This window comes from Apus apus, chromosome Z (assembly GCF_020740795.1).
Source record: "Apus apus isolate bApuApu2 chromosome Z, bApuApu2.pri.cur, whole genome shotgun sequence".
Classification (NCBI taxonomy): Eukaryota; Metazoa; Chordata; class Aves; order Apodiformes; family Apodidae; genus Apus; species Apus apus.
In genome coordinates, this window is record NC_067312.1 from 28,048,180 (window position 1) to 28,071,510 (window position 23,331).

Here is a 23,331-nt window from a genome sequence, read left to right on the forward strand (position 1 = left end):
ACCTTAACAATTCTATGATTCTACGATTTTCACTACTCAGTAATGGTTAGAATAAAACTGGAGTACTGAGTCCTGTTCTGGACCTACTGGAGTAGTCCTGGAAAAAGGTCATAAAGCTGACTAAGAGATTGAAGCATTTATCATACTAGGAGAGGCTGAGAGAGATGGGATTGCTAAGTCTCAAACAGAGAAGAAACAGAGAAATACCCAAAAGGGGATGAGGGGAGTACTGAAGACAGAGCCAGACTTTTAAAAATAAGAAGAGTCTGTTAGTGCACAGTAAAAGGAAAAGACACATTGGACACAAACTAAATTCAAGGAATTTTGTTTCTACTTATTAAATAACTCTTTTACTCTGAGAGTGGCAAAATACTGGCACAGGTTGACCAGAAAGACTGTGGAGTTTTCAATCCTTGGAGATACTCAAAACCCAGGTGGACATGATACTCAGCAACCCACTTTAGTCGATCCTGCTTTGAACCAGGCTGTTGGACTAGATGATGCCCAGGTACCCTTTCCAGCCTCCACTATCCTGTGATTATTTATTTCCTTTTTTGCCAGAATTAACAGTCACAGAAGAGTTTTTAAATTAATTTTTAATATTTTCTTTCCAGAGTGTAAGCCTGAAGCATGAGCTTTTATAGATAGATATACAAAGCGGTTCTGTGACAGTTGTCCCTGGGGCACATAAGACCAGTCTACTAGAAAGTAATAAAAGGGATAAAGAAAAAAGGCAATAAATCATACACTAGTAAGCAGTAACCCTACTAGTTAGCAGGAGTTAAGCAGGAAGTGTTACCTATTCTCTTCTGAATGTTCTACTCAGAGCACAAAATACTTCTCTTACTGATTTTGTTATACTGGAAGTGAGACACGGAGCAGAAAACAGGGATGCTGTCCCTCACACTAAACAATATGCTGTCTGGTATCAGACATCACATTCTCTAAGAGAAATTATTTCCCTTCCTATTGCAAAAGTACAGATAGAGGTTTTACAATTTTAATACTAAATATTATACCAGTGTGTTAATTCTACACAGAATTGCTCAATCTTGCTTTTTTCTTTTTGCCTCATTTTATTGTGAATATTTTTGTCCTTCAAAAAAGGCTTTTTTTTTTTTCCTTGCAAGTTGGCTAATTAGTCCATACGAGTAGAATCATTAATGCCTTTGGGCATATTCTTTTACACCTTTTACTGTAAGATTTCACTGACACTAGTGGAATTTTCCCTTCTGGTTACAGACACATGGAGCTGGAATTCAGTTCAACATGAAACGTATAACAAGAATCAACCTCTCTGTCAGCCAGTCCTTCAAGCAATATACTCTATTTCAGCCAATGACATTCTAAGATTTTACTTAAAAATATGTCTTGTAAACAACCATCTTTCCTGGAAGTTCAGCAGTTTCTTATGGTGGGCTTCCCTGGGAATCCCAGAAGGCACGATGGCTCAGTAATTCAAACAGTGAACCTCTGAGGAAAGTTTTTATGAAGGTTTTATTCCTTACTGTGTTCCAATCCAGTACATGAGAAATGTGGTTTGCTTAAGATGAACTACTGACTGATTTCAGGTCTAAGCTGGGCTCTTCAACGAATGAGTTCAGCATTGACAGTCATAAATTAAGCAGGTTACACAGTTTTGGCCACCAAAGCATGAGAAATCCCTGGACATCATTTTGACAGAAAATTAAAATTCAGGTTTTTTGGATTGTTGTGTGTGTAAATGAGTCACAAAACAAAAGTGACTAACTTTGAAAACACGTACATTTAAATCTTAAGGAAAACAAAAGACAACCACAAAATTAAAGAAAAAAAAATAATCGTGTCCTGGATACAGACTGCAAACATCATTAGGAATGGCTAGAAAAACATTTATATCTTTCCATCACTATCAATTGCTCAATTTTATTTAATAATCAGACTTAGCTCCACAGAACTAAATAAGGCAGTAATCACTATGAGACAATCTGTGCTCCAGAAGGTCAAGTAAACATTGTCAAGAACATAATTCAAATAGTCGCTGTGTTGCTGAAGGGGACTTAAGTACATTCTGACATATTTAGTGAACTTTAAGAAGACAGCCAAACATATTTAAACGTCACTGTTTCTTCAAGACTTACAGCAATGCAGATATTTGGTTTTTTATTCAGAATTAACCTCTATTTCATTTATATGGTATTTCAATATAATGGTTTTCACTTAAACAATGAGATTTTTGGTTCTCTAAACAAAATAAATACAATACAGCAAACCCTGATGCAACAATATTTCCTTAAGCTAGATCATCTACCTACAAGTAAGGAGTATTTCCCTGAAAAGTATGTAAAGCATTAAACAAAGTTGCTAGCTCTGAATTTAGTAACTTCTAGAAACTTTCTGAATACGGGAGCACCCTAGTATCCTTGCCTTTCAAAGAGCAATCAACCTTTTCATACAAGCTACATTTCACTTTTAAAACTTCTGTTTCCTGATCAGACATGTTTAACGGGGGCAGCAGATCAGTCTTATGTTAGAAAACCTATGCAACCAGATCAGCACTGAGACACAATATCCTCAGTGAATGCCCTTTCCACAAGAGAATATATAAGGCAGCAACCCTCAGTTTAATCCTCTTCTATTAATATTTACAGAAAATTTAGGCCTAGGTGAGACTTGCTCAAAATTCATCTGCTAATACAGGATGCACATCCAGGAAATCTTTTAAAAGCAGATTTAACTTGTCAGAAATAGCTTTAGGTATACTTCTAACCTGCCTTGAAACTGGGAATGTATTTAATGACTGCTTGTAGCCCTAGTCCCTCTTGGGACATTTTGTATCATACTAGATTAAGTATCTCAATGGCTTAAAATAAAAGTGGCGTGTTGTTTCAATTTTTTTTTTTTTAAAGCTTGTTTAGTACTGAACTAGTACTTTATCTGTTTTAATAAGAAGGGTTGCTGGATTAGGCTGTAAACAATGTTTTACTAAAAAAAAGAGTAAAGTTATTTGGAAAAGGAATTACAAGTCAAGTGTTTGTACTCTCAAAGAGGCTTAACGTATTTATTTATTTTCCAAAGACAGGAATGAATTAAACTATTTTCATTCAAGTAAAGATTCATAAAAATAGTCTAGGTAAGATCAAGCATCACTGAAACTAATTAAAGCAACAAAGCACATCAAGATGGTGAAAATGAGAAGCTCAAAACAGAGAGAATTGATGTAGTGACCACGCTCATGCAAATTTATGTTTCAGCTTACTTGTCCAGGGCTGTGCTGGTAGGCATGCTCCTGCCAAATCCTCGGACACCCATCTGACAGAAGTAAGGAATGCAAGACAGATTGGCAGCAATTATCGCCAGTGAATCTGATGCGTTAACAAAGAAACCGTTTTGGCCAAGAATCATGTAGCGGTCCTGGAGAAGAAAATTAAGCAAAAAAGCATCTTAAATTGTGTATTTGGGGGAGTGGTAATTTCTTCTATTAGATCCTTTGTAGGCAGGTAAAAAAACAACTAGCTTTGGGTTACCTGCACCTGTCTTTGGGCAGAATAATTTATTGGCATCATCCTGGCAGGTTTACCATCTCACTATCACACCACCACTCTTCTCCAGCCTGGCAAATCCAAATTCCAGTCCCTAGCTTCATCCTCCTACACAACACTTCAGGAGGTCTGTTCCTTGCAGAGAATGCTTGTGCTGGAAAATCTTTTCGCCAGGAGTACACACTATACAGGGACTACGCAGGTGTTTTGTATTTACTGACAATAAAAAACAAGTTCTCTTCTTCAGAACCTTTCCATCTTTCTCCCACTCTGTCAGGCCAGGAAGTTGTTTCTTTAATACCTTGACATTTCTAAGCTGGTAGTATGATATTAAAAAATACAAACAGAGATTAAAATTCAGTGCTTTATTGAGCTGAAAATACCTCCATTTACAATGTTAACCAAAAAGATCTTAAACTAGTTACTACTTACTGTGACAAGGCCATTTAATTTATATATGCTGTCTCTTCCTAATCAGGGAATAAAAGTGTTATACCAGTACAAGATAAAACCAGCCTAATACTTAAAAAATTCTCATTCTGGTTTCAAATCCTGCTCGATTTGCAGTCATCTGCAGAGACAGATTACAACATATGTGTTTCATTTATAAGTTGCTATCATCTGTACCTGAAAGTTATATCACTTTCAGCTACTGAAAAGCAAATAAACTATACTTACATGTCCCGTATCTGACCCCAGACAAAAGTGCAAGTACTGTGATGCTCCAGAGAGACAAAAATACTTACTCCATCAGCATCAAAAGCAGCTCCAAACCCATATTCTCCACCTCTCATAGCCTCCAGCAAGGCAGTTGCATATGTTAAATTGGGATCAGGGGGATGTCCACCAAAATCCTCCAGAGGAATACAGTTTATGGCAGAATTTGCAGGAGCTCCCAATTCATCACACAGGATTCTTCTCACATAAGGTCCCATAACTGCAAAAGCAAAAATCTGCCATTTAATCACAAAAGCATATGCTTGACATTCAGATTTTTTACAGCACCGTGGAGACTTGATACAAAACATATTTTCATAAATTCTAGACATCTGTCCTAGCAACAAAAAACCATACCATTATTTCACAGCTGATTATGTCCCCCCAATAAATAATCAATCAGAAATTCAGCATTAAAAACACAGTTCCCCACTACTGAAACCAAACAAGTAATCATGTTAAATTTGCAAGTTTTATTTACCCATTATTAAGTAAAGAAATCATCATACACGTAGAGAGGTTTTCCTCACTAGAATAAAAATAGGATGCTACTCTGTGTGTCCCGGAATGCAAACAACAGTTTAACACATTATAGTAAGGAAAGCACAGAGTAGGAGAATATAAATCCAGTTTGCATTAAAATTACAACAGGTTTGTCCACATTTTAATTACTAACATATAGACAGTAAATAAAAAAATTCTCAAAATAACTCCAAAAAAACTTCTTTACTTTTTTAAAGCTATGGTCATAATTACTATATGCAAGGCTGTGGGGTTATCCCAAAACATCACCCAGGTCCATTTTGCAGTAGAATTATATTTCGTCTACATCCCAGATTAACATCTTGGGCCTTTTCTTTCTGTCCTGATGGGAATTTCCCATCCTAACTTTAACCACTGAACAAAAGTGGTTCTATACTTTAACCAACCGATTTTCATTTTAAACAAGTATACTGAATATTTTCTAAGTATTAATAGCAAATTTCTATCATTTCAGGCCAGAAATAAAAGATCTTGAATACATAAGCACCTTGAAATGCAGTCCTTATCAAAAATCATTTAACCCCACAATCAAATCTTTTGCTTCTGTGAAGAAACTGTAACGTTGGTAGCGTATGAAATCTACACTGCTGCATTCAGCCTCTGAACAAATACTAACAACTGGCAAAGCTCTCTGCATCCCTGAGGCAGGTGTGAACAGGTCACTCAGAGGTAAAAAAACCATGAGTGACTGCTTTATCTCTTAAGCTCTCTCTTTATCCTACCTTACTCCCAAATATTGCTACCTGGAGCAACTGTAATCCAAAGTAAAATTAAGTGAAAAATTTGTGTTTAAGAAAATGTAGATGCAAATTCTGTAAAATATACAGTAATAAACAATGATGATGGGATTCGGGTTCTTCTCAAGAGTAGATTCCTGAAAAATTACTCATTTCTACACCAATGTGAAACTGTCAGTGTCTACAGGCATAAAAGCGTAGCCCAGAGTTGCAGAGATAAAACAAACTTCTGAAGACAGCTCATGGCCCTCTGTAATGTCCACTATACTGTGGCTAGTGAGTCACTGTTGGTTGTTTGATCTGATGCCCCCAAGAGAAGGATAAACTCCACCTATATTAGAATCACAGAATAGTTTAGGTTGGAAAAGACCCTTAAGAACATCAAGTCCAACCGTTAACTTAGCACTGCCAAATCCAACACTAAACCATGTCCCTAAGCACCACATCAATACCTTTTAAATACCTCCAGGGATGGTAATTTAACCATCCCCCTGGGCAGGCTGTTCAGTGTCTAACCACTCTTTCAGTATAGAAATTCTTCCTAATATCCCATCTAAACCTCCCCTGCCACAACTTTAGGCCATTTCCTCTAGTGCTGTTGTTATTTACTTGGGGAAGAGGCCAACACCCACGTCCCTACAACCTCCTCTCAGGTAGTTGTAGAGAGCAATAAAGCCTCCCCTCCACCTCATTTTCTTCAGGCTAAACAAACCTAGTTCCCTTAGCTGCTTCTCACAAGACTTGTGCTCCAGACCTTTCACCAGCTTTACTGCCCTTCTCTGGACATACTCCAGCACCTCAACGTCCTTCTTTTAGTGAGGAACCCAGAACTGAACAGAGTACTTGAGGTGCAGCCTCACCAGTGTGCAGTACAGAGGTACAATGATTTCCCTACTCCTGCTGGCCACACTATTGCTGATACAAGCCAGGATACTGTTGGTGTTCTTAGCCACCTGGGCACACTGCTGGCTCATGTTCAGCCAGCTGTTCATGAGCACCTCCAGGTCCTTTCCATCTGGCAACTTTCCAGTCACTCTTCCCCAAGCCTGTAGCTTTGCATGGAGTTGCTGTGATCCAAGTGCAGGACTCAGCACTTGGCCTTGTTGAACCTCACACAACTGGCCCCAGTCCATCAATCCAGCCTGTCCAGGTCCCTCTGCAGAGCCTTCTTACCCTCTAGGAGATCAACACTCCTGCCTAACATCGTGTCACCTGCAAATTTGCTGAGGGTGCACTAAGCATGCTCATCCAGATCATTGACAAAAATATTAAAAAGAACTGGCCCCAGTACTTAAGCCCTGGGGAAGACTAAGAAGCCATTTTTCTGCAGGAAAGTAACTCCAAACTTTTTCTGTTGTATAAGCAAATATCCTTGTATACATTTATTTACATGGGTACTATGTATGTGTGCTATGTATGGCTATTTCTTCACCAAGACAAAAAGTCATAAAGCCAATTCTCTATCACCTTGTTAATAAACAACCTCAGTCCTTTAAAATGTTTGTGGTGTATTAGTTTTTTCTAACCCTGAGCCAGACTGTAGATTTTTTTTGACCATATGTAAAATTTTTCAAAACTCAGTTATAGATCTGGACATGAGAGCTCTACACACAATTTGAGTAACATTATCTCCAGTACTGTATGTGACAGGAGGCAGTGCCTTCTCCACTGCTACCTCTGCAATCCTCAGAACATAGTTTGCTCTTCTGCCACAATCTGGCAAAACTGGGTGTTCACGCTGACTGTATGCCCACTATTACCTTTTGAACAGTGACAATCACACTGTACTAGATAAAACACCGTACAAAAGCTTTGTAAGTCTCTCCAGCTTCCTTTATCAGTCTGTTTTCGCAACCTCATTAAAGAATGAAACCTAGTTTGTTTGATTGAAATTGTTTTCCATAAGATTATGATGAACATAACTACTTACATTCCAATCCCTCAAGTCATCATCTGTAGAAATCTTTATTTACTTTTTCAAGATGTAACCTAAGATAGGTCTCATACTGATCTATGTTTCTCCATATGACATAACTTACAATTTTTTCATACTGTCAAAAAACTGGTCCCCTTGCTGTCTTCTGTGACACTTTTTTGCCCCCAGTACACTGAAATTTTTAACACTTAACATGAGTGAGTCAGATGTCTCAGCCGAGTCTTTAAGGACTCTTGGATGCATTTAATATTAACTAATTTATACCATTTAGAATTTATTCTTAGTAAAGACTGCCTTCTAACCTCCTTAGTTACTGCACAGTGCAGCATACTTTACCACCCTCTCATGGAAAGATTACCTCATTCTGCTTGCTTCCAAATGCAGAAAGACAGCATCTGTTGCACACGTATGCCTGTACTTATCCAGAAGGATAAACCTCTTTGCTTAATAAGGGACCTAACTCATTGTTAAGATTGCCTTTGTTACTCGTATAATGTTTATTCCTTTTTTATTACCCTTAGCCTTATTAAAACATTTAATATTTTATATGCTGTACCTTTATTGGAAAGCTACTGTTGTGTACCATCTTTATCGGGAAACTACTGCAGTGTACCTACAATTTTGTCCTGACAGCAACTTATGCTCATACCTCCATTCATGGCATCAATCCTTATTTTAATCTGGTTGGGTCCGGTCAGTAAATTTCTGATCGCATTGAAGTCAAAGATACTTCGAAGGAGATTGAGGTAGATATCCACAGAATCCACAATTTCCACTAGAAAAATTAGGTAGAAAAAACAGTTCACACACAGGAAAATATCTCTTCCAGCACACTTCTACCATACATGCACCTCAACTAAAATCAGACCGTGCAACCTCTACATAATATGGATTTGCTCTGAAGCCCATAAAGGCAAAGTCAAAGACTCCCACTGATTTCAGTGTGGCTGCCATCAACCTTTAAGCCTTGCAAAGATCAACAATTTTGCCTCCTAAAGGTGTGCAGAGATAATGTACTTTGACAGTTCCTGTTTCACTGAACACATTGATGAGATCGCATCCGATCAAAGCAAACTCTTCCCTTGTGATTTGCTAAATCACTGAACAATCCTTCAAGCTAAACAAGTTTATTCTCAGAGGATGGAAAATATTCAACACCAAGTTGAATATACATGTTCTATTTTTCTGTCTGACACCAGTATCTATCTGCATCATTCCATCGAGAGAGACAGCAAGTCTGTTCTTCTCAGTTTTGGCACCTGGAGTACCTGTCTCCAGTTTATTGTCAATCTACCACTACAGTTTTGCATTTTATATCTCACTGATTTAGGAAAGCTTGTCTCACATACAATATCTGGGGTTTTTCTGTTAATTTGAATTCTAAATTCATAAAAGAAGAGAGCTACAATTTTTCTAATTCTTTTGCATGTAAAATGTTAAACTAAAATGAATTAATGAAAGTAAGTCTGTAATAATGAAAGCAGTTACCAAATAACTGTCAAAAGTTGTGATTCTCAGTTACCTTGGAAGGTACTTTGCCTGAGGACTGGAGGCCAGAGAAGGGCCACCTAGATGATCACAAGCCTGGAGCAGCTCTGCTGTGAAGACAGGCTGAGAGAATTGGGGCTGTTCAGCCTAGAGAAGAGAAGGCTCCAGGGAGACCTTATAGCACCTTCCAGTACTTGAAGGGGCCTTCAGGAAAGCTGGGGAGGGGCTTTTCATCAGAGCAGATAGTGATAGGACAAGGGGTAATGATTTTAAACTGAGGCCAGTGTCATTACAGTCTACAAAAAGGGCAAGAAGTATGACCAAGGAAACAATAGGCCATTTAGTCTCACCTCAGTCCCTGGTAAGGAAGAGTGCAACCAGTAGGTCAGGAGAGGTCATTGTCCCCCTCTACTCTGCCCTGGTGAGGCCACAGCTGGAATACTGTGTCCAGTTCTGAGCTTCACAGTTAAAGAGAGACTAAGGAGAATCCAATGGAGGGCAACAAAGATGACTGGGGGATTGGAACATCTTTCATATGAGCAAAGGCTGATATTGCTGAGAGTCTCATGAACTCTTTTATCAATCAGACTTACACGAGCAAACCTTTCCTAGTACAAAAATGTTTGGTTTTGCTGTTTAAATACTAGCAAGCCTAAGCACATATATTTGGCAAAGGTATTTGGCTACATGATGAGGCTTCGTCCATAACTCAGCTTTCTTATATGTAAAACGAAAGGTACACTTACCTATACTGCCTAGTATTCTGATAAATTGTAGTTAAGATATTTATCATAGAATCATAGAATCATTAAGGTTGGAAGGGACCTTAAAGACCATCAAGTTCCAACCCCCCTGCCATGAGCAGGGAACCCTACCACTAGATCAGGTTGAACAAAACCTCATCCAACCTGGCCTTAAAATCCTCCAGGGATGAGGAATCAACAACTTCCCTGGGCAACCCATTCCAGTTCCTCACCATCCAGATAGTGAAGAATTTCTTCCTAATATCTAACCTAAATCCGTCCTCTCTCAGTTTAAAACCATCACCCCTATCACTATCTCCTCTGATGAAAAGCCCCTCCCCAGCTTTCCTGTAGCCCCTTCAAGTACTGGAAGGCTGCTATAAGGTCTCCCCGGAGCCTTCTCTTCTCTAGGCTGAGCAGCACCAATTACCTTAGCCTGTCATCACAGCAGAGCTGCTCCAGGCCTTTGATCATCTTGGTGGCCCTTCTCTGGACCCTCTCTATCAGGTCTGTATCTTTCTTGTGCTGAGAGCACCAGAACTGGACACAGTGCTCCAGGAGGGGTCTCACCAGAGCAGAGCAGAGGGGCAGAATCCCCTCCCTGGCCCTGCTGGCCACACTTCTTTTGATGCAGCCCAGGATGTGTTTGGCTCTCTGGGCTCCAGCACACACTGGCGGCTCATGTCGAGCTTCTTATCTACTGCCACCCCCAAGCCCTTTTCCTCAGGGCTGCTCTCCAGCCATTCTCCCCACAGCCTGTATTTGTGCCTGGGGTTGTGCTGACCCAGGTGCAGGACCTTGCACTTGGCCTTGTTGAACTTCATGAGGTTGGCACTGGCCCACCTCTCCAGCCTGTCAAGGTCCCCCTGGATGGCATCCCTTCCCTCTTGGGTGTCAGCCACACCACACAGCTTGGTGTCATCAGCCAACTTGCTGAAGATACACTCAATCCCACTCTCCATGTCTCCAACAAAGATGTTAAACAGCACTGGTCCCAGTACTGACCCCTGAGGAACCCCAGTTGTCACCTGCCTGCATTTGGACATCAAACCATTGACCACAACTCTGGGTGTGGCCATCCATCCAATCTCTTTTCCACTGAGTGGTTCATCTGTCAAATCCATGCCTTGTCAGTTTGGAGACCAATTTTGAAGAATTAAAGTTTTGTTTAAATAATTACCTATTATAATTTTGCAACAATTCTAGTATTTAGAATCAATTGATGTCACATACATAAAAATACACATCGATACCTCGGAAAGGTTTGAACTTGTTCTCCAGATCAAATTCTTGTCTTCCTAAGCGTGATAAATCAACTCTGAGGTCAGGACAAATGGCATATTCCTCCAAAGTTTTGCTGATTTGATAGATTTTTTCTGAAACTATATCTGGAGCAGGTCCTATAAGAAAAAAGAATGCAGTGGGTAATTTATTGGTTTTTTAATAAAGGTTCCCTTCTTAAGAATTGAGTGCTATTGTAAACATTTTTCTGAATATATTCGACTTACTAAGGAACAAACCCAAACAAATAGCTATAGTAAATAAGGTTTTTTATTTCAGTGTAACACAGATTTAAAACATTTTTTTAAAAAATATTACATGGAAATACAGTGCATTACTTGCAATATTTTGATTCACAGAGTGTTTAAATAATTACCCAGGGCAGGGGGATTAGAGGAGCAAAAAATGCACCATCATTACTGTCATCTTTCTTTGAGTTTATTGCTCAAATATTTCCATTTTTTACTCTACATGGAATTTCAACATACATATCAAAGGAAAGCCTGTCCTTCAGAAGCAGTTTCTGGTGTTTCATTGGGCTTTCTGCAAATGGAGAATTGTGAGCTGATATTGGTTCACACTTCACATTATTTCATTAGACACAATCGTAATTTTAAAAAGCCTTACCAGTTAGACAGTGTTGTTTTCTTGCAGTTTTTGTCTTAATTAATTAAATGCATCTTTGTGGGCCATGTGCCTGCATGGCAGGAAGGTGGGAACTAGATGACCCTTAAGGTCCCTTCCAACCTAAAGCATTCTACAATTCTGTGACTTGTTAGAATTTAAAATACCTCAATTTCTTAACAAGCAACTATGACCTGAAACATTTAAGTCATTCAGAAACAGAAATCACATCTTACTTGTGCATTACCTCTATTATCAAGTCCTGAAGATTGGCTCAATGTTTAAAAAATTTATTTGTTAATTTAAAAATTTTGTCAATCAAATCGAAGTTGTAGGCTTGATGCAAAACTGATCAGATGAGCTATGTCACATGTAATGTAAGAGTCGAGTCTGAGTTAGAACAGAATTTATTTCTGGCGTATCTGACTCTTTGTTGCTAATACTAAAGCCACACTTCCACTCTGAAAAATTACTTCCATCATTCTTTTTTACACGCTCTGTCTCCTGACGTGAAGGCTCTGGCTTTTCAGTGTTAACTTTCCACTCTTCTACCAATGCTGCCAGATTCAGTGCAGCTTTGCCACATTAATCAGTGCTCCATTTCACATGCAGTGCTCCACATGGTCCAAGTCAATATATTAAGTAACAGTCACTGAACACTTCATTTGGCTTAGAAAATGACTTCTTAATCACCTAACCCAAACCCATCCAAGGGGTGAGAACAGGTTTTATTAGCTCAAAATCATCTTTGATAGATGGATAGATTGTTTACTGATACTTCGAGCTAAGGAGATCCCACAGTGTTACTCCGCATTCTCTCCTACAGCCGTAGAAAAACCTCACTTCTGCCCAACCTGGATCTGCAAAAGAGACTGAGTGAGAATGCAGAGCAACAAGAGTCTTCCCTAGGAGCTTACTGTGGTGCCCAACCATTCTCTTATGTCAAAAGCTTTGCCTAATACCTTGCCCACATTTTCCCAACTGTAACTTAAACCAACTAATTTTCATTACATCTCTGCTGATTATTGTAAATAATTGAACCTATGTCTGAGGAGTGTTTAATATTTAAAGCTTAACAGTCTCTTTGAACCTTCTTTAAAAAGGCAAATTACAGTAAAGAGAATGCCCCACCAACTGTTACCCTTTTATGAAACAGATTTTAGGTATACGTGATGTTTTAAAATTTACAAAGTGCTAATGCATCTAATGGTTTGGCTCTGGAATGCCTGTGCTGTGACCTTGGCTTTCTCACTGCCTAACCCTACAGAGTCCCTTTAATCTCTCTGGGATTCAAGCCTACTCTGTTTATAAAATCAGACTGGTTTAACCATGCACATTTTTCAATTAAACAAGGGACAAGGAAGAAGCATCCACTTCTCAAGTCTCACCTTCAAAATGGGAGACGTAACATTATTTTAAAAGCACTTTCAGTTTTTTCAGATGGAAAGCACTCTACATGTGTGAGGTATACAAGCTCTCAGCAACTGTCACCATGATGTTTTATGAGTGTACACACATCTATATCATAAAACATACATCATGTATAACATACCCACATGTGTTAGCTTGCCAATTTTGGAAAACAAGACATTAACTATATACGCAAATTCCATTATTCAACAGCGGACTTGCAATAGTTAAAGTGGTAAAAACCTCTCCCTGGATAAGAACAGTTATTTTCTGGGTAAACATGAGAAGTGCTTTCTTCCATACAAGACAATTAATTATACTGCTTACAGCACTTCTGAAATTACATGCTTTAAAGCAAATGCCAAGAGAAGCAACACAGAAATATAAGCAAAAAAGAGCTGCCTCACAGACATCTCTATAAAAGATCAGAACTGTTACAAAGATCTGGCAGACTATACAAAATGCTATAAAAATGGGATGGTAAACCTCTTGTTTATAGAAAACTGACAGCTACTACAAGGCCTCCAGTGAACGTTTCATGCTTATTGTACAGACACATATGAACAAATACACTCCTATTACTGAGGAAAAAAAAGTGTATGTTCTTCATAATTTTAACAGAATAAATGCAAAATAAATAGTTAAATTCAGCTAGTTATCCTGTCAGTGTATTTTTCTGATACCAACATACAATGTTGTAAAAAAAAACCACAAACCACCTACCTCCATTGGCAACCTCAAACTTGACCCCGAACTCCCCTCCAGGTCCCCCAGGACTGTGGCTAGCTGTTAGAATAATTCCTCCAGCTGCTTTGATCTTTCGGATGATACATGAAACAGCAGGTGTGGATAAGATACCATTTTGTCCAATAACCAATCTGCCAATCTAGGTGGAAAAAGAAGTCAAAGTTCTCTGAATGGTACTAAGCTTTTGAAAATTCATAAACATGCACACATATAGGTATACATGTATAGGACAGAAACTGCAAACTCCTAGCATGGAACCTATTCCTTTGAAGATAAATGTAGGTACACGAGCTGGTTGCTTGCTAATCTGGAGTGCTGACAAAAATATTACATACTGGCACATTTAACCCCAATAGCCTGTGTGCACTGGTAGTAAAGCAAGCGAGCATAGCTATGGTGATTTGCAAAGCTACCAAGCAGGGCACTGGGCTATGATCCTGCTACAAAACCTTTCCAGGTATTCCCACAAACCAGTAGATCCCCTCAAATATCAATATAGTTTAGGGCTGACTGTGTGCATGCAGTTTGCAGAGTTGGGACTTTAAGTAGCATACAAGAGAAGTAAAGTAAGTGGCCTTTCATGGGGTGGTCCTTCAGTGCAATAAAAAATATTGCTATGTACGACGACCGGTAGTCTCCATCAGTCAGACCTCTACCACCAAGACAGCCTTGGATGTCCTGCACTATAGAAAATACTGCTCCTCCTCCAGCCATCAGTGACTCCTTGTCCACTCCACGTGAAGAGTGTTTCCCAGCGCACAGCTGAGCAGGGGAAGTTCCCACCATTCTTAAAATTAAAAAAAGCTTTCAGTTGGTGTTATTAAACACTAAGTATGATTGGTATTATGTGCAGTTCCCATGCAAGGTTCCAATTTCAAAACCTTGCCTTCATTCCCTATGTAGATACTACAGTTTCATCTCAACATAAATAATGTTGGAGCCAACCAGAAATGTATTTACAAAAAAATATGAGTTTCAGTTCCTGGGAAACAGGCAGATACATAAAATGAAGGGGAGAAGGGGAGCCTAGTGCCACAGATGGGAAGTGAGGCAGCTGCACACAGACATTAAAACAATATCGCCACATGAACTTTAAAAGAATATTTCCAAAGTTGTGGGTTTTTTCCAATATCCTCACTTAAAAAGAAAGCAAGCAAGGAACCAACCAAAAACTCCACCACTACTAAGTATTAATTTAGGTAGGGGGTGAGGAGAAGGAAGGAGGGAGACAGGCAGAACACTGAATCCTTCCCACTCCCCACCTAAAAGTAGACCAGGAGTTCAACCTCAGATTTCCTTCTCTAGTTTGAGGGAGATTTGATACCCCGACAGTCTGGGCAGCAAAGCAACAGCACAGGAAGGGTCACTATCTGCCTCCTTCCTATAAAGAGGTCTTCCTTCATGCACAGATGACCTTCTGGGTTCAGCACTTGTGTAAGGCCCTTGATGGTTATTTAGAAATGGGGTTCCAAATAATTTCAGAAAAGCAAGGATTAATAGATTGGTTTTCAACCTGTTTTTGTGAACTATTTGAATTTAAAAAAAAATTTCTACACTGAAATTACCAACTTCTAAAGTAAGCACAAGTTATCATTTGCTAACTCTCAACAAGCACAAACTATGGTTTATCCAGTTCTCTTTCACTGACAATGAAAATATCTGCTTTCAAACCTAAAAAAAAATGTGCAGAACAATGCATTCTATTAACTGAGTTTTCTATCTCAAGATATGATGACAGGATGGCTGTTTGTCTACCTGGTTCTCTTTTCACAGTTTTTGCAGATAAATTTGAAGCCTACGGATTGTTGCTAGAAAACAGGAAAGCTAAGAAAATTTTAAGTACAGTTCACAGAAAATCTTCAAGCTTCATCTGACTTGCTCTTGCTACTGTTGGAAAATGTTTTGTTTCACTGTCTTTTCCTTTGTCTGAAGTTGGAATAGTTTTGAAGAAAATGGGGGGGGAGGAAGTTAAGAAACAACAAATTTTGGTTTTCCATTTTTCTACTGTAATGAAAATATTTTCCAGGGAAAACAAGCATCCTTTCCAGGAAAAAAAATTAAAATCAGCAGAATCAATATTTTCTGTTTCAACAACAAGCAGTGCTTCCACTGACACGGTCAGCTGGTTAGGAAGAACTCTATATGTTCAGTTAACACATGTGGACGTACTTTCTGATCATTTGACTGGTATTAAACTATTTTATTTCCCATTTAAGCCTAACCACACAGTTTCATTAACTTATGACTGAAAGATTAAAAGTAATACCATCCTCCTTATTACAGAACTTGATGACAATTATAACATAAATACCTTTCATTATTTCTGAAACCAAGCATACTAGTGAATACACATTTCCCTGAAGAACAGACACATAATACTTGTGCACTGTGACAGCATCTACTTGCGAGACTCTGTATCACTTCCTGACTGTCTACCACTGCCTTCTCACTCTTGCTTCTCCCTAAAAGTAAAACTAAGCAGCAATATACAATCATAATTTACAGATCTTATGAGCAACAATAAAGGTGTATTTCCTCCACTCCTTGCTCCAAGCCAAACGAAGAAGCTGATTAAATGTTATTTCACTGATGACAGAATTAAATTGGTGTGTCTCTTACTGATCAGACTTATTCACATTTATATAATGTTCTTCTCATCTTTAAAAACTCTTTCAAATCTCCAGTTGCTACACTTACATTTAGTTTATTCAGCTGTTCTGAATACTAAACTATTTCAAAAATACCTTCTCTACAACCCTACTTGTTACCACAGAAAAGCAATTCCTACAATGAGGAACAAGGAATACTGTTTAGGTTCAGGTTTGGGGTTTTTTTTAAAACAGAAGCATTTCCAGTGTTGGGGTCTGACAATTGACAGGCACACTTTCACCTCAGAAAATGTATAGCGTAAAATTTTATCCATCAGGAGAAGGACTGAAATCACTAGGAGCTCTACCACATACCTTGACATACTCTCAGAATCAATCAAGAAAACTTCCCATTAGCCACATAATTTACTATTTTATTTAAACTAGTGCCACATAAATAATATGAAAGAGAAAACTGAGATTTCTTTTTTCAAATTTTTCTGAATCTGAGTGTGTCCTTTTACGGCTTCTTTCTAGTCCATGAAGCAGCTTTACAACAGTATTGTGTATGAGTAAGTAAAAGGAAGATAACAGAAATGACATTTTGCAAAATGCTTGAAAACAACAACACTGACTATATCTTGAGGTACTCAAGTATAAAAAACGCATTGATACTTGTATACAGGCTTATCATGAGTACATGTTCCCTGTACTTCTAAATCTAAACTAGTGAGGTTTAGCTTTTGCCTTCATGCATACTGAAACTGTTATGTTGTTTTTTTTCAAGTAGAATACTTAAAATATTCAGCATGCACAAATTACCTGGCACTCTCTCTTTACCACATCTTCATTTTTCTCCTGTTCAATAGACGTTGCACAAACCAGTTTTCCCATTTTTCTGGATGCCCATTACGAACACGAACAGGAATAATTTGGGGTTTTTTTCAGCATTTGTCACAAGCCTATTATTTCTACACTACTTAGATACATTGTTTATTATACTAATTTCTATATTACATAAATACTGCAAGATTTAGTATCCTAAATTAAGGATGTTGAAAGTGAAATTACATAACTGATACATAGATATGCTTCTTGCAGTGACTACTACAAAGAGCTTCACCTTATGCGAAGGTCTTCAGTGTCTTTATAAAACCCCCATGGGACGGTACAGATCTTAGATCTATAAATATGCTATCTATCTTCCTCTGCTCTCTTTATTTCAGTGGCAAGAATGCAGAACCTCATCCTCTTTTGGTCCAGAAGCTGTTAATTTTGTTTCTAAACAAAATACTAAACTGACATTCAATTAATTTTAAGTAATTAACTTTCAGATGTATAGACTTCTTAAAATATAGGCTAAAACAGTAACCAAATAATGTCCATGTACCAACTCACAATTAAAGCTCCAGTAATATACTTTTGAAAATCTTCAACAGTTCATAGCATAGGAAGATTATCTTTGGAATTCAAAAACTTGCAAGGCAACAAGAGCACAGGCATGTAATGTCTCTTATAATACTGTGCCCCTACACCACCTTCTATTTTGTCACTCTGCTTTCAGTAGCAACAGCAGAAACAATGACCATTTTCCCCTGAAAACTGCTGTTACAGCTGAAAGAATAATCACCCTAACAAGTCCTTTAAAACAACATTTTTATGCAATATTACCACTTGCAGCTGTGCATTTTCAGACAATTCAGTTGATTACTATGGAGTGACTTAATGCTTTTTTAAATTATTTTTCCCAGTAATCTCTCACATGCCTTAGTCAATTAAGTTTGAAAGAACAGGAAGCAAGCAGATGCTATCCTGGACAATATGGGGCTGTGCCTTCCTGTCTTTTATTATAGTATCCTAAAGACAACTGAGCACCACACTCAACATAGAAGCAAAAATATCAATCACACAGGTTCAGGGAGGGCGAGTCAAATTTGCTTGGAAGACTGTGGAAAATAAGAACAACATGGTATTATAAAAAAGACAACTGGAAAATTCTTTACTACCTCAGACTTCTACAGCATTAGTAACAATACTGAGTGATCTCTGTGACTTTCCATATTCAGAGTATGATCATCAGCTTCTGGTTTTTAAACCTACCCTAAACTCTGCATCAAAAACAAGACACCACATCCAACTGATGGGTCTAATGGAGTACTTGAATTTAATTTGTGGTGGAACTGCATTAGCAACAATGGAGTCTTTTACCTCGGTTCTTCCAGACATAAGGACACTACTGCTGACAGCACACAAGTGAAAAGGAAAACAGAGTTTCAGATACTCTCCTACCACCCAAGGTGGCAACACTGCATTCTGCAACCTGGAACGGTACGGTCCCTCTTGTCTGGCCTTCCTCACACTCCCTGACCCTCCCACAACATGCAGTGCCTTACTCAAATGTGTTTGCTACAGCACCAGCTGTGTAACTTATCAATGGGTTACCCTAGTTAGGCACCTTCAGCTCTGAACAGAAAGATCTAGTGGAGCATGTGATGATTACAGTAGCACAGCATGGACCAGCCTGTAGCTGTGGCTACCAGCGGAAGCCTACACAGGCTACAGATGTGGAGTGTGTACCTGCAGCCCCAAGCTGGAGGGCATGAGCCAGAGGGACTGAAGACAAGAAGGCAGGGCAAGCACTGAAGCACTGGCAGCTGACCGGGCAGGGGGCCTCATCTCATCCCTTGTCCTGGGGCCTGTGCCAACTGTGCTAGGCTGTTAACGCAGGGGGAATGCGGGCCGAGTCACCAAATTAGAACACAGGGAACCTAGTGATTCTAAAGGGCAATACACTTACAGTTGATAACAGAAAATCCTTTTTATTTTTGTACTCGGCAGGCACAATTAACCGTAAGACTTGGTATGTGCCTTCCAGGAAGGAAATTCAAGTTCAGTTTATCAGCACTATATGGCTGTCCCTCTCCTGGTGCTCCGGGCTGGCTAGGTTTTGAATGCAACTTCAAGGCTTCCACACATTTCATCCAATTCTACCTACACAACCTCACTTCTTGCCTTGTGATATCGGCTACCTGCCTCCTAATGACATTAACCTCATTCAAAGGGAGAGACCTTTGCCCTCAGAAGTATTCTCTTCCTCTCTCGCTACCAACACAGCACAGCACCACACAAAGCCTTCAAAGAGGTTCAGGTATTTTTCCAACAGATGTATTTTAACAGCCAAAGCGTAAAACATACAAACAGTACTCACTAAGTAAATGTGAGGCATTTTCAGTGTGCTTGAGAGAGATGAGGCTGAGGGTGAGGATGGTGGAGAGGGGATGGAGCATTAGTACATGGAAGTGGGAAGCCTTTTCAGTGACCTGGTTTGGGTCAGGATGAAGCTATTCAGTATCATTAGCACCCCACAGCTGACCTGCTGAATTTGTGACTGTGTCATTACTTAAGAGAATTATGCTTGAATTCAGGTATTTGTAGAAACTGTGAGTCAAGAAACTTGGGTTTGGGCTTCAGAAAACACCAGGGGGAAACTGTATTTCCAAAAAACTTGCAGTAACTTAGGAAAGGGGAAGTACTACCACAGCAAGGTGGCAGAAACATGTTAAACTGGAAATCTCCTGAGGTGAAAAAGACCTTATCTTCAGGGAAAACAGAGCAAAACGGGGAATGTGACAGCAGCATCAGGAAGGTGGCAAGATGACAGGAAAATTAGTGAGGAAGGACTCTTGAATACAGCATAACCTGAGCTCCTAAACACTAAACTTCCTTGTCTTCCTCAGCACTTCAGCCCTTGTGGTCACCCTGTGGCTTGTAACCCTCTCTGCAACTCCTACCAGTGCGAAAGGGCAGGAAAGGAAGGGCAGCTTTCATTGCAGGGCTCTTGCTGTTAGCTGTTGCTGTGCTTTATCCTGCCTAGTCAACCAGGTACAACTCCAGCAGCGAGGCTTTCTCCACTGAGCTATGCAGGGGAAGAGGCTAGGGAGCGGTACTCCTCAGGGCCCCAGTGCGCCTTCCTCACAATGTCCCACACACCAGCCTGCCGCTCTTTGCTTGCTCCCCGTATGCTTCTTCCCCCTCACAGTGCACAGAACACCACTGCACTGCCCTCACCGGTGTCCCCAGCCTCCCCCCTGACAGCCCTCATTGCACCCCGGGCCGCGTAAGCCCAGGCCTCTACCAAGCCGCCGTGCGAACGGCGACACAGGCACTTTCTCTGAAATCTCATATATCACCCAGCATCTGCCTGGTGGCACCAGTGGGGTGAAAACATGCTTAGAAATGAATTTAAAATACTCATTCTTTATACCAGGCTGGCTAATCCATATAGCTTGTATGTGACAATAAATCAGCAGGGGAAATTCAGAAACACAGAGAGATTCGTTTCAAAGTTGGAAGATCTCCTGGTTATAAAAACAGGAATGTACTTCTGGAATGGAGCTTTTGAAGAAAAAAAATCAAGAAAAAGTAAAATCACTAAAGAAAAATTAAAAAAAAATTATAAAATCATATCACTTCTTTTGCCAGATCTGGAGAACCAATTTAGCCACCATAATGCGATACAGCAGCTTCCACTATTGGGAAGCAGAAACTTCAAGCCTACATTAGCTGGTATTTCCAGCTTTCTGTACATACACACTGGCATGTGCATATCTATCAGAAGTCACCAGTTTCCTTCCCGAGTGCCTTCCCATTTTCAAAATCGTTCAAGAAAGCTGTAGCCCATCCATCTGATCAAGGAGGTATTTGCCCTTGCGGATTTCTCACAATTTATAATTTGCTTGCAAATGAACAACAGAAAATAATTATTCTTTTCTTAAGATGCAACCAAAATGCTGAACTCCTCTTACATCAATAATACAACTTTCCTTGAACGTTTTTCAAGATCCTGAGCAGCAGATACATGTCTGATGCCCTTCTTTCCCACATACTTATTTTTAATTCTGCTACATTTTCTCCTGCGGAGCCAACCTTGCTTTTCAGCTCCTGTTGCTGCCTCAGTCCAAAATTAGGTGTGAAACAGTCCGCACGCTAGCAGCCTCCCGAAGTGGCCACGACCGCCTGCCTCCGCTCCCCCCCGACAACCCCAGCCGCGCCACAGCCCAGCGCTGCAGCGTTAGCCGGGCACCCGCCGCCCAGGCGCCTGCAACACTCGGTCTTACTTTTGTTTGCGTATTTATTTGCAATTCATCCTCGGGCTGTGACATGCAGACGCGCTCCCCCCGCGCCCCCGGCAGGGCGCGGAGCCGCTGCCCGGCGGAGCGCGAAGGGAGCCCGCGGGGCTGGCGGGAGGGGGGCCCGCTTACCCCGTTGGCCGCGGCCATCTGGACGACGATCTCGATGGCCGTCTTGCTGAAGTACCTGCCGTCGCTGCCCACCACCATGGTGCAGCCCTGGCGGTCGCGGAGGTCGACGGAGGAGAGGAGGCTCTGCACGAAGTTGGGCAGGTAGTTGCGCTGGCTCTCGAAGGCCGCCGTGGGCCGCCGCAGGCCCCCGCCGCCCGTCGGCCGCTGGTCCTCGTAGGGCGTCGTCTGCACCGTCAGCACCGGGATGGGGGTCCTCTCCATGGCGGCAGCCCGCTGGCTGTGGCTCCGCTGGGGCGCAGCAGCCCCGCACGCAGGCTGCCCGGCGGGCGGCGGGGAGCGCAGAGGCGTGTCCCGGCCGGGCGGGCGGCGGCGGGGCCGGGCTCCCTGCCGGCCTGCCCCCGCGGGGCCCCCCGGGGGCGGGATCGCTCTGCGGCGCAGCTCGGCGCCGCGGGGAGCGGCAGCGGGCGGCGCGGTGGGCGCTGCCCCTGCCCCTCGCCCGGCGGGGCCCCGCCGGCGCCTCGACGCCCGCAAGGGCGCCCGGGGCTTGGCAGGCCCCTGCCATCAGCATGCGGCGGCCGCGGCCAAAAATAACCCTGGAAAGCGAAGCTGAGAATCGCGGTCTCCTGCCAGGGGTGTAACTGGAGGCAGCGGGGAGAGAGCGAGCCAGAACCACACACTTGCTCGGGGGAATCATGCTCTGTCAGCGGCGGGGCCGTCCCGAGCGACCCCCGCCGGTGCCTGCTCCCTCCGCGCCGGCATCGAGGCGGTCGCCGCGCGGGATGGAAGCAGCCGGCGCTGCCAGCCCGGCGGCGGCACCGCCCGGGGAGCGCGGGGGCAGCACCCGCACGGAGCGGGGGCATCCGTGCCCGGGCTGCAGTGAGGCTGGAGGAGGTACGGCGAGAGAACAGAAGACAGACAGACAAGGAGTGAAGAACTTAATTCACTACTAAACCTTATGCAAGGGAAATCGGTGGTTTTTTGTGGTTTTTTTTTTAGCATACTGCTCGAAGGGGCGTTTTTTTGTGTAGTCAACAAGCTTACATAGGGATTTTGGTTTGGTTTTTTTTTCACAGCAGGAGCTGAGTACTAGAAGAAAGGTCTGATCTGGTTGTAGGGTAACTGACCTTCCTTGATTCTGTCCAGGCTTATTCCTTGGGAGGGTGAGCAAACGTCTGGAGGTGTCTTTCCCTTTGAAGTACTGTAAGGTATTTCCTACAGAGGTGGTGAGGCTGATTCATTGATGTGTGTTCATTCCGTAAGTTCATTCTGCAGAGATGGTGGCACTGGAAATTGCAAAGATGTTCCCCAGTATAAAGACTGTTTAAAGTTGCCTATGACTGTCAAACATCAGCTAAAATATTCCATCCAGATACTTGTTTCATACCAGGCCCACACAATAATATTTTGCTAGGATAGCTCTTGACTAGAGAGCTGGAAAAAATAGTAATGTAACCTAGATGTCATTCTCATGCTTCAGGAATCCCTGTAGAGCTGCACCTGAGCAGACAAAAAATAATTTTGTAGAGCATTTTTCAGGTCCGTACCAAGGCATCTGCTCATAGACTGCTCAGAAACACAGCGGTGTCATGGCTCCACAGTGCAACACACTATCTGTGTGACAGAAGGTGGTCAGGTAAACGTGGGGCAAAGCCTTAAGACGTTTACCATAACTTTTGTCTTTACAATTGACTGAGTCAATGTAAATTACTTTTAAAAGCCATATTTTTTGTGTTTC

At 41.3% G+C, this 23,331-nt stretch overlaps 1 protein-coding gene across 1 annotated transcript in view; it reads right to left on the minus strand.

The window, feature by feature from the left end:
- Positions 1 to 22,106, minus strand: part of PGM5 (phosphoglucomutase 5) — an 86,704-nt gene extending 64,598 nt beyond the window's left edge. The window contains exons 1-6 of the mRNA XM_051642086.1: positions 21,597 to 22,106; positions 13,724 to 13,886; positions 10,939 to 11,085; positions 8,104 to 8,229; positions 4,268 to 4,458; positions 3,239 to 3,393 (exon numbers count right to left, since the gene is read on the minus strand). Of these exons, the coding sequence (XP_051498046.1) occupies positions 3,239 to 3,393; positions 4,268 to 4,458; positions 8,104 to 8,229; positions 10,939 to 11,085; positions 13,724 to 13,886; positions 21,597 to 21,857 (1,043 nt within the window). The 5' untranslated portion in view covers positions 21,858 to 22,106. The remainder of the gene's footprint in view (positions 1 to 3,238; positions 3,394 to 4,267; positions 4,459 to 8,103; positions 8,230 to 10,938; positions 11,086 to 13,723; positions 13,887 to 21,596) is intronic.
- Between the last annotated feature and the right edge of the window lie 1,225 nt (positions 22,107 to 23,331).